Consider the following 12,814-nt stretch of genomic DNA (forward strand, 5'->3'; position numbering starts at 1 on the left):
GACAACCACCCTGCATTCACTGTTAAGAAACTCTTGAACATTCGTAAGAGGGGCAGTGGGGTGCAATACTTGGTTGACTGGGAGGGCTATGGCCCTGAGGAGCGTTCCTGGGTCGCTCCCAGTCTCATTCTGGACAAATCGCTCATCAGAGACTTCCATCGTGACCACCCTGATAAATTCCAAGGACCGCCAGGAGTCGGTCGTTAAGGGGGGGGTCCTGTCACGCTTCAGGTCTGTCTCGCCATGTTTTATGTTTATTCATGTTGTCTTAGTCACGTAGTGTCTTCATGTATTATGTTAGTCTAGGTTCGTCATGTTGTTTAGTTATGTTTCATTACGATTTATTTTCTTGTCATGTTTAGTTATGTCTCGTTACGATTTATTTTCTTGTCATGTCTAGTTATGTTTTCGTACGATTATATTCCTGGTTATGTTTAGTGGTTATCGTCTTAGTTTCGCGTTGTGTCATGTTTTGATTTATGTTTATTGTTACGTTAACTGGTCACGGTTTATGCATACACTTTTACATGTTTTTCCGCAAACCTTGCGTTCCGCCTTTTCTCTCTCTCTCCTTCTGTCATTCACTTCCTAATTGTTTCTATTTGTTTATTTACTAAAACTACTAACGCTAGATCAGGATTGGGTAGAGACTAACAAACGAATCATGTGTTCATGTTACCTTACGTTTCTCGTGCATGTCATTTACTAATTTACTAATGCTAGGGCAGGATAGGTTTATTACTAACGATTACTAATCTCCTTGTTAAACTTGTCATCCATCGCACCTGTTTTCCATTTCCTTGCTACGCTCTAACTAATTGTCTACACCTGTCTACACCTGCATTTATAGCCCAGTCGCGCAACTGTTCACTGCGAAATTGTCTGCCTCTGTTTACCACGCAACTCTTGAGCATCTGCCTCTGTTTACCACGCAACTCTTGAGCATTATTTACTGTTTGATTACACGTTACGATCCACGCCTGTTTACCGACCATTGTTTATTGATTTCTGTTTTGTGACCATCGTTTGTTTTTTGACTTCGTCCTTGCCTACCGTTTTTGTACTTTTGCTTCGCTGATTGTTTCATGGTTTCGACTCCCGCTTCGTCCACGACTACGCCTCTGCCTGCCGTCCGTCTGTTCATCTGCCCCGCTGACAGCTCTCCTGCTACCGGACCTCCCTGCACGTCTACCGACTACGAGTTTGCCTCTTCCCTCGGCACCGTGCTTTTTGTTTGTTTACTTTTTGTTTGGCTGGATCTACGTGTATGGACTTTGCTTGTGTTGACTACTCTCCTGGGATTCGTCCCGAATAAAGCCCTGAGGGGTCTTTATATTACTATTGTTTCTGAGTCGTGCATTTTGGGTCCAACCCCCACGCACCCGTCTCACCGTCATTATTTTTAAAGAAAGGAACACAGTTCAGATAAAAGTATTGGTCAGAATCAATTTGCTTCATCTTTCCTAAAAAACAAAAACAAAAGGAAAAGGAGCTCGATCACCACTTTGAAAGGACAAGGAAAATATGCAGAGATCGAACAAAAGACTGAAATTTATGGCCATTGTACCAGAGATGGGGTTTTAGACTCTTATACCCACACATGAGATGTGTTGAATTAAATTTTTGAACATATTAAAGGTTTGGCCAGGGCTTAATCAAAATGTATTTAAAAACATTTCACGTTGATCACGTTGATGCCTTCTGGGATAATCCATTCCTTGTAATCGTAAAGCATCTTTGGAAAGTATTGTAAATAATCAATGAGATATTTGAGAGATCATTCAGAAATGTCATCAGAATTCAGGGCCTGAGATTTGGGGTGGTGCGGGTTGGGGGCAGGTTGGTGAGGTTACTGGTTGCAGAGAAATGTCTCAGTTCAGCAGTGAATCATAGACTTGTTCATCAGTGTAAGTGCAGCTGAGGCCACATCTGATCTCCACTGATAAAGAGCACAGGGAGGGAGGAATGCTCTCCCACCCCCAGCAGTGTTCCTCCTGCTCTTTCCCAAACTCCACATTCAGCTCCATGAGCTCCACTAACCGCACTTTCACCCTTGGTCGTGGAAAAACACTGATACACCAAAAGATATTTCTCTCTTTATCTTAGATGTTTGGGTAAGGGAAAGCATTATTTTTTGTTGTAGTCATGATTTAGGAGGCACTTTCATGGTTATGGAAGACTTATTTTCAGTATCATTTTCGCCAAATTTGAATATGTAATGCAGGATTGACCTGTCCCCCAAATCCTCCAGAATGCAGTGTTGTTTGGCTGTAGAGGAACCACTATGGGTTCTGCTTCCAGAGCTCTCTCTCCATACACCACAAAAGCTGCCATTACACTCTCCAACCACAGGAGGAAGACAGAGAGCTACTGTTGCTACAATAAGCAACAGCCCTGAATACACAGCTCTCTGTGCTGAAGAGGAGCTACTCTGGGTCACATACAAATTCCTTTCCAAAAGTAACGCCCAACGCCAGCCACACACTTCTATTCACACTGCAGGCACAAGCTGCACATGCTCAGAACAGGGGCAGAGAGCACGCCACAGGCACCCAGACGGCCAACAGGGGGCGCTCCTGCAATGAACGCTGCTATCCCTGCTGGCTGAATCCTTCCTATAAACCCCTTGGGTGACGTAAAGCCAATGTGGACTGACCCTGCAGGGCAGCCAGTCACAGTCAATCTGAGACTATGGTGCTCACTCACTTACCACGAGTGGAGAATTTACAGAGTGATCTACGCAGCAGCCTATTTCAGTCTCAAGACTCTTTAGAACTTGTACTTCCATCTTGCTTATCTCTACTGCATCTCTATGTACATTCATGTGGACATAAAGATTATTCATGTGCAGTATTATTCATTGACATCTTTACTTTAGATGGTGACCGCCTCTGCTCTCTATTACACCTCTCTGCTTGCACAATGAATGCCCTTGGTGCTGACATTGATGTATCAGAGGTAAGAGAATGAACAAAACCCAACCTCCAGACATGAAATCTCGAATCTGAGACTGATGCTAAAGCATGTGTGAGGTACAGCCCCCTCCCTTTCTCACCTCACTACAGAAATGAGCCCTCCTCCTCCTCATGTTCAAACAGCTGTCTCAGGGCTGGGTATTTTGGGCTGAGAAACTGTGAGCAGTGGGAGTGAAACTCAGATTTGCATGTGCAGGGCGGGGCAGGCTGGTTCTGCTGTCCCTCAGTGGGACTGACTCAATCTCAGAATAGAGCAGCACTGTGGCCAGGTGTCTGGGCTGTCCCCAGGGGGTTAGTGTGAGCTGAGCACACATCCTGCTGTACAGAAGTGCTCTGAGCACGCTGCACACATCACTGCTCCTCTCAGCAGGCCTCCAGAGCTGGGGTATTTCTTATAGATCATGTGCTATTATCATTTTATTTGGACAAAGCAATCCATGTAATTATTATAGTATTTTCAAAGAAAAGAACACCCAGCATGCATTTCTGTGTGGTTTCTCCAGACACTTATGTCAGCAACACTTCATATCTGGAAATTAATATGAATGAATTAATGAATTAATGGATGAATGATACAAAAATATCTATTCTTTGACAATTTACTTCTATCATTTTCATCTCGTATTCATTTTTGAGTGTTTTGTAAAAGTATTTTCAGTGCCAAGAATATAATTATGATTTAATCAGAGAAAGGGAACCCCCAAAATCACAGGATCATCAGAAGCACAAACCTCCATTTTTATAATAACTGCCAGAGACACAGTAATTCTTCAAATAATTTTTATTATGTCAATGAAATTGATCTAACAGCTATTCTCAAAACCACACAAACACAAATAAGAGCACATGTGTGCATATTTGTTTTAATGAACACAAGCAGAGCACATGAGAGATATTAGCACTGGAAGCTCAGGCTGGAGGAAGGATTCACACACAGGCTCAGCTCAGTGTGACAGCAGTAAGGAGCAGAGAGGCTGAGGGCAGAACAGGGTAAAAACAGTGTGATCAGAGTGTGTGAGCTGGGCCTCCACCCGGCCTACTAAGAACAGTGGGCTCTCCTCAGTGTCTGAGGGGGGGCAGACTGGGAGCCCTTTGTGGCCTCACAGGTCAGTGACCCCACCTTCTTCCAGTCTCCCGCACTGAGAGTCAGCGAGCTGCTCCAGCTGTACAGGCCGTCATTCCCCAGGACCCCCACACTCCCGGCCACGCCCGAGCTCCAGCTGGCGTCGTCCACTTTCCAGCGCAGAGTCCAGTCTGAGGGGAAGCCCTTGTTGGCCAGACACACCAGTGTGGCCTTTCCCTGCTCCAGCTCCACACTGGAGGGGGGCAGGACTGTGAGGGTGGGAACTGTGTCACCTGGGAGACACAGAGAGACATGAGCTCAGAGAGTGGACACAGCTCCAACTGTCTGATATTTCATTGCCATATCCATACAATTTATACTTTATGCTTACAACATAATGTATTAATAGATAATAGCATTATGATCTGAAAAACTACAGAATAAGGTTTCTTTGGAGTCCTTCTCATTTACTAAATAAATACGCATTAAATACGACAACAATATTTTAAAAAATGTTTTTTTCATCCAATAATGCGGTCAAATATTATTAAATTTTAATTTCTAATAACGAATTATATCAGCAAATCAACCATAACATGTTTCAAGTGTATGATCCTATTTCATTTTATAGTAGCCAATGTAAAATGAATAACTCTTTGATTTCGGTTTTTTAAGTTTTAGTAATGTGCATTTAGTATTTAAAATAGTACCGTTATGACGATGGATAGGCTAAATCATGACTTGTATTGCATTCTATTTAATTTAATGTGCCACAAATAACATCTGGCTACACTTCAAAATGCTTCAGAGCCGCTTTGAGCGCACCGAGTGAACCAACGAAATGAACTCCTGAAATTTAAAAATGATTTTAAATAATTGCCGATCTTCTACTATTCGTGTTTTTTGCTCACTCGCGGATCAGGAAGATTAACATTTTAATTTCCCACATCTAACGTCGGAAAATTGCAGTAGCCTATATTTTAAAAATACAGCAAAAACATAGATATGGACAAAGCCTATCCGAAAGAGAGATTATTTAATTCCAATTGACAGTTTTATTCCGCCACCCAAAGTACAGAATCATTTACCAGCCGTACAAAAACCTCTCACTCAAGAGACACTGCCGTCCCTGCATTCCGACTTCACGACGCTTTTCAACGAGTCAACTAATTGTTTGTAAACATTTCCTTTGAATTTATTCATCATACGCATATTCGATTCTACTGAGCGTTTCTGTGGGCAAGATAATTTAAAATCAATGGCTAATCTTAGAAGGACTCCGGGTTTTTAAGATTCACGATAATTATAAAAAATATTCACTCACGACATCGAACGTCGGAAAATGAGAAAATATTAAAAAAAGAAAGCAAAAACATCGATATGGATGTGTCTGAAAGAGAAATTACTTACGTCCAATTGATAGTTTTGTTCCGCCACCGAAAGTGCGCCACAGTGATACAGACTCATTCACCGGCCGTACAAAAACCTCTCACTCAAGACACACAGCCATCCTGTGCCTTTTTCATTCTGACTTCACGCAGATTTTGAGCACACCATTAACTATTTATGGAGGCTAGACATATCCTACACAAATATATCTTACTCTCTTGAGATTTTCAAATTTTCAAATTCTGTCTATTTTAACGACTGACTCGGTTGTAATAAGATATAAATATACAATGCTCCCAATTTGCAAAACATTTCATAAAAATGAATGTAGCCTCAAACAACTGATCGTATGTCCACCTATTTTTGCGGGAAATCCTGAAAAGTCTTATTGTGTAGAAACTTACTGCCGATTTCCAGTTTGGTCCCGCCACCGAAAGTCCACCACAGTGGTTTAGTCTGATTAACTGGCTGTACAAAAACCTGCCAGTTGTACAGATGGTTGATCCGACCGACTGTGCAGTGTTCGTAAGTCCCCTGCTGGACAATTTTGAAACGACCGTTAAGATGAAATTCAGAAAGCTGATCAAGAAGTGGATACAGGGTTCTCCTCATTAATTAAACGTTTGTTTTTATCTTTGACCTCAAAGAAGATGAAATAATTATTTTATTTTTTCATCAAAGCGAATTTGTCAAGTGCTGAGTTTCCAAACTGCATATAAATGTGAGCCAATGCTGAGTGTTTAGCTGTTGTTTAAATTCCATGTTTTTTTGATCCAATGGAGAATCAAAAACTTGTTGCCCTAAATGTGTCCGTGTGAAACCTGACCCACATGACATCACTTCCAATTAACCAATCAGCACATAGAATGCAATTCATATGCTGCAAATGTAAAATAAACAAATATGTATCAGCAAGAGAAAATAAACAAAACAAAAAAAAACATGGAATTTAAAGCTAAACAGTGTCTGATGAATTATTCAGAAAACTACCAACTCCTGAACATTACACATAGACAGCATTACACCCTGAGCATTACACGCATGTTGGGAGTGCAACAGAGAGGCAGCTAAGAAAAAGCAACAGCAGAGATAAAATTAGGCCTTGTGGGTGTATTTGATGAACAGAAAGATCAAGCAGTTAAGAAAAATAAAAAGGGTTTATGTTCCCCCATGTCTTCAGCTGCAGTGCAGGGGGTGCAGGTGAGAACAGACCAGCAGTTTCATGGGGTTCACAGAGGGCCACAGGCTTCCAGGCTTGGGTCAGCATCTGTGGGGGAGGTCACACACCCTCAGTGCAGCAGTCCCACATTGAGGGCCCCAGGCTGTGGGCAGTGGCCCTTTTATCTGACAGTGGGGAGCCTCTAGGTGCTGCTAGAGTCACTCCAGGTGTTGAGTAACTGGTGTAATCACAGAGCTCTGTCTGGGCTGCTCCCAGGTGTTGAGTAACTGGTGTAATCACAGAGCTCAGTCCGGGCTGCTCCCAGGTGTTGAGTAACTGGTGTAATCACAGAGCTCTCTCTGGGCTGCTCCACTCTGGCCTGTGTGTGCTGTCCATGGTGCTGCAGACATTGGGAATTGGGGGAGGTGACAGGAGAGAGAGAGAAAAGATCTGGGTGGGGCATCCAGTCTCTGCAGCACACTCAGTTAAAACAGCAGTGAATAGTGCACGTGTCCCAGCCCTCTATAGACCCACTGCTGTTCACACATCAGAGCTCCTCTAACTGCGTGTCACAGTATTTGTATAGAGGAAGGGGCTTTGCATACCTGTCCTGCCTCACTGCTCCACACACTTTAAGACCCCCAGTACTGATCAGTGACTGTCCAGTCCTTTCACAGACACTGACACAGGCAGCATTATGATGATGTCAGTTTTTCTACTGCTGCTGATGCTGGGACTCTTTGTTCAGGGTGAGCAAGATAAAACATTTTTTTACTTGGGATTTTGGTTCTATTTTAAATGTTATTTGCTAACTTTTCACATTACATCTCTTTTCATAACAGTGTCTTTTTTCTAATAAAAAGTATCAGAATATGACACAGTGTTTGATAATATTGATGTGCATTAACATCCATTTCTTTGTTTTTGTTAACAGAATCAATGGCAGATATAGTTGTGACTCAGTCTCCATCAGCTCAGGCTGTTCAGCAGGGAGACACTGTCTCTATCAGCTGTAGAGTCAGTCAGAGTGTCTACAGTGGCAATTGCCTCAGCTGGTACCTGCAGAAACCTGGTCAGGCTCCTAAACTCCTGGTATATGTCGCCACAACTCGCCAGTCTGGGATTCCTGATCGTTTCAGTGGGAGTGGATCTGGGACTCAGTTTACACTGAAAATCACTGGAGTCCAAGCTGAAGATGCAGGAGATTATTACTGTCAGAGTTTACATAACATCGGTAGTAGCTGGCCGTTCACACAGTGATACAGAGCCATACAAAAACCTCCCTCAGTCAGACTGCACAGAGACTGCACTGCTGCAGCTGGGAACTACTGCAGGTGCTGACGGGGGAGGCACTGATCTGTAACACTGAGAGCTACAGGGGGATTATTATTAAATCTGTCTGGTTCTCGACGAAAAACATCCAGCTCTACATTCCAATTTCAGTTCATCCAAACCATTGATTAGGAATGTAATTGGGAATAATTAATATCTTTGCTTCATATTCACTCCCTAGGTAAAAGATGCAAATTATTCTGAAGCAGTGCTCTGACATAAAATACTCATTTCTAGATTAATCAATTGTAAAGGAGTTTAACACAAGCTGTCATAGAGCCCAGCAGCAATGGACAGCACACAGTCCAGAACAGTGAGTCACTCTGTCCAGAACACTCCCAGCACACATTACACAGGCTGCTGTTACACACCCTGACCAGTCAGAGCATCACTGCTGCTTCTGATCTGATACTCCAGCACCATCATAAAAGAGCTGAAACTACAGTCTGATATGCAGTCCTGTCCAATCCTGTGAGCAGCTGTGTGAAAGGGCCTCGTATAACTGTGTGCATCGTCAGCACAGGAGGGAGGGCTTCACTTGGCCCAGTTGTCCCTTTCTCAGTGAGGAAAAGTCAATCCTCTGGTCGGTTGTGTGCCAACGGTCTGCCTGAGCAAACTGCACAATGTGAGCTCACAGACACAGTGTCTGTGCTGCTCAGCTGCTCCAGAGCTGAATGAACATCAGTGGCTGCTGGCTTCTCTGTGCGTCCAGCATTGATGGAGGAAAGACAGATCAGGGACGAAATACAGATCAATTCTGGTGTGAACATGGAATAAGGGTTTCTGTGGACAGCTCTGTTTCCCCCAAGCTGCTTAATTTTCACTTATTGAAATACAACTGTATTAAATACAGAGAAAGATGGCTTCAGAGTGAAAAAAAAGAGAAGAATTACAAGGAAACAGTATTTCACTTCTCATTAAATGGATATGGATTTTACTGTAACTGAATAATTCCATGTGCCTGACTGAGGTCCTTCACTTTCTGAACTCTCATATAAAACTGCCATGAGTACACAAAACATGTACATTTACTCAACTCATGTTTTACACAATCTTACCACTTCAGCCAATCTTGACCATGCACACATATTCCATTACAGTTCACTTTCAGAAACCATTATTTTGACATTTGAATGTTTGTTTAAAAACAGCAGTGAATAATGCACGTGTCCCAACCCTCTATAGACCCACTGCTGTTCACACATCAGAGCTCCTCTAAGTGTGTGTGCCAGGATTTGTATAGAGGAAGGGACTTTGCATACCTGTCCTGCCTCACTGCTCCACACACTTTAAGATCCCCAGTACTGATCAGTGGCTGTCCAGTCCTTTCACAGACACTGACACAGGCAGCATTATGATGATGTCAGACTTTCTACTGCTGCTGATGCTGGGACTCGTTGTACAGCGTGAGCAAGATTTTAAAATTTTAACTTTGGAATTTGGTTACATCTTACATTTTATTTGTTTGCTTTTTACAATAGAACTTTTTTCACAACAGTGTCATTATTGTATATTCAAATATGCCTGAAAATTACAGAGGGCTTTACATTATTATAATGCATTGACCTACATTTCCATGTTTTCATTTTCAGAATCAATGGCAGATATAGTTGTGACTCAGTCTCCATCAGCTCAGGCTGTTCAGCAGGGAGACACTGTCTCTATCAGCTGTACAGTCAGTCAGAGTGTTTACTACTACTCAAGCTATGGCCACTATCTCAGCTGGTACCTGCAGAAACCTGGTCAGGCTCCTAAACTTCTGATATATCTCGCCACAACTCGCCAGTCTGGGATTCCTGATCGTTTCAGTGGGAGTGGATCTGGGACTCAGTTTACACTGAAAATCACTGGAGTCCAGGCTGAAGATGCAGGAGATTATTACTGTCAGAGTTTCCACGGTAGTGGTGTGTTCACACAGTGATACAGAGCCGTACAAAAACCTCCCTCAGTCAGACTGCACAGAGACTGCACAGAGACTGCAGCTGGGACCTACTGCAGGTGTTGAGGGGGGAGGCACTGATCTGTAACACTGAAGGGCTCTGCTCTGAACTACTTTGTGCAATAATAACTCTCCTATTCCCAAACCTAACACACTTTCTCTAAATGTGAATGTTAGAACCAAACTATAAAATCCATACATTTATAAGTAAACATTTTTAATTGAGAGAACAGCCTTTACACATGGGAATTGGTCTGAACCAACTTGTTTCATCTTTTCTAAACCATACAAAGAAAGGGCGACTAACCACTTTGTAAACACAAGGAACAGATGCACAGATTCAGCAAAAAACTGAAATGGTGAATTGCAATTTAATTATGTTTACTGTACCAGAGATGGGACCCTAGACTCAACACACATGGTGAATATGTTGAACAGAGTGTTTGTACTTTTCCGAGGATTACCAGGAGTACGTCATCCAATAATTTAGGATCTAAAGAAGGTTTTTGTTTTTCACTTTGATCAATGTTACATGAATATTAATGAGCAGTTCCTGAGGCATTCTGGGATAATTCACTCCCTGAACAGGATGTACAGCCCTCCATCACAATGGCTCTGCATCTGAGTGAGTGAACTGCAGTGTGGGAGAAGAAGGGGTTACTGGGAGAATGTGCTGTATGGGAGAAGCAGCTTTTCAGTGCTCTCACCAAGTGATGGAGGACATTGCAGAAATTACATTTGTTGATAAATATGATCCACCATACTAAATTAGGACAATAGAAAAAAGCTGTGATGGAAATATGATGGAAAACATTCCAAAGCTGCCCTGGAGCAAATATCACAGTTGTCAGAGTGTAACGAGCAGAAAGTGTCCTTCTGCAGTTAGCCCAGTATTGGAAATGAAAACAACCCACCATAATCCTGAGACTTACATCACATTTCTTTCAGATGGATGAACTGAGTTTGAATCATTCTCTGGGTACTGACTTCCTGATCACTCATTCGACAACTTATATCAGAACACACAACATAGAAATATATGAATACACATTTTAAAGAACTTTAGCCAAAATGTAGTCAAATTTCACCAGTAACATGGATATGAAAGTGTAAAATAGTCTCAGCAATGCTCCCAGTAATGCCCACTGCTGTTCACACATCAGAGCTCCTCTAACTGTGTGTGACAGGATTTGTATAAAGGAAGGGGCTTTGCATACCTGTCCTGCCTCACTGCTCCACACACTTTAAGACCCCCAGTACTGATCAGTGACTGTCCAGTCCTTTCACAGAAACTGACACAGGCAGCATTATGATGATGTCAGTCTTTCTACTACTGCTGATGCTGGGACTCTTTGTACAGGGTGAGCAAGATTGAAACATTTTAATTTGGGATTTTGGTTATATGTTCATTTTAATTAACTTAGTTTTCACAACACAGCTCTTCTCACAACAGTGCCATTATTTTTTGTTGAATTTTAGAAGATTTCAGAATATTATACAGTGTTTGATAATATGAATATACAATGACATCCATATCTTTGTGTTCATTTTCAGAATCAATGGCAGATATAGTTGTGACTCAGTCTCCATCAGCTCAGGCTGTTCAGCAGGGAGACACTGTCTCTATCAGCTGTACAGTCAGTCAGAGTGTGCACGGTGGTAACTACCTCCACTGGTATCTGCAGAAACCTGGTCAGCCTCCTAAACTTCTAATTTATTATTCTTCAAATCGTCAGTCTGGGATTCCTGATCGTTTCAGTGGGAGTGGATCTGGGACTCAGTTTACACTGAAAATCACTGGAGTCCAGGCTGAAGATGCAGGAGATTATTACTGTCAGAGTGTACATAACATCGGTAGTAGCTGGCCGTTCACACAGTGATACAGAGCCGTACAAAAACCTCCCTCAGTCAGACTGCACAGAGACTGCACTGCTGCAGCTGGGAACTACTGCAGGTGCTGACGGGGGAGGCACTGATCTGTAACACAGAGAGCTACAGGGGGATTATTATTAAATCTGTCTGGTTCTCGACTAAAAACATGCAGCTCTACATTCCAATTTCAGTTCATCCAAACCATTGATTACGAATGCAATTGGGAATAATTAATATCTTTGCTTCATAATCACTCCCTAGGTAAAAGATGCAAATTATTCTGAAGCAGTGCTCTGACATAAGATACTAATTTCTAGATGAATCAATTGTAAAGGAGTTTAACACAAGATGTCACAGAGCCCAGCAGCAGTGGACAGCACATAGTCCAGAACAGTGAGTCACTCTGTCCAGAACACTCCCAGCACACATTACACAGGCTGCTGTTACACACCCTGACCAGTCAGAGCATCACTGCTGCTTCTGATCTGATACTCCAGCACCATCATAAAAGAGCTGAAACTACAGTCTGATATGCAGTCCTGTCCAATCCTGTGAGCAGCTGTGTGAAAGGGCCTCGTATAACTGTGTGCATCGTCACCACAGGAGGGAGGGCTTCACTTGGCCCAGTTGTCCCTTTCTCAGTGAGGAAAAGTCAATCCTCTGGTTGGTTGTGTGCCAGTGGTCCGCCTGAGCCAACTGTACAATGTGAGCTCACAGACACAGTGTCTGTGCTGCTCAGCTGCTCCAGAGCTGAAAGAACATCATGGCTGCTGGCTTCTCTGTGCGTCCAGCATTGACAGATCAGGGATGAAATACAGATCAATCCTGGTGTGAACATGTAATAAGGGTTTCTGTGGACAGCTCTGTTTCCCCCAAGCTGCTTAATTTTCAGTCATTGAAATGCTATTGTATTATATTCAGAGAAAGATGCTCTTCAGAGTGAATTCAGGGGAAAAAAACACAATAAAACAGTGTTTCATTTTTCATTAAAGTTATATGGATATAGTGTAACTGAATAATTCCATGTGCCTGACTGAGGTCCTTGAGTTTCTGAACTCCCATAAAAACTGCAATCAGAATTCAAA

General features: G+C 42.6%; 1 gene segment (V, D, J or C); it reads right to left on the bottom strand.

Moving 5' to 3' along the window:
- Nucleotides 1–3,788: 3,788 nt before the first annotated feature.
- LOC133114672 (Ig kappa-b4 chain C region-like) lies at nucleotides 3,789–6,651 on the bottom strand. The segment is given in 3 exon segments: nucleotides 3,789–4,331; nucleotides 5,832–5,961; nucleotides 6,640–6,651. Coding segments are annotated over 3 exon segments (459 nt in total).
- Between the last annotated feature and the right edge of the window lie 6,163 nt (nucleotides 6,652–12,814).

The sequence above is a fragment of the Conger conger genome, chromosome 2, assembly GCF_963514075.1.
Source record: "Conger conger chromosome 2, fConCon1.1, whole genome shotgun sequence".
Taxonomy (NCBI): Eukaryota; Metazoa; Chordata; class Actinopteri; order Anguilliformes; family Congridae; genus Conger; species Conger conger.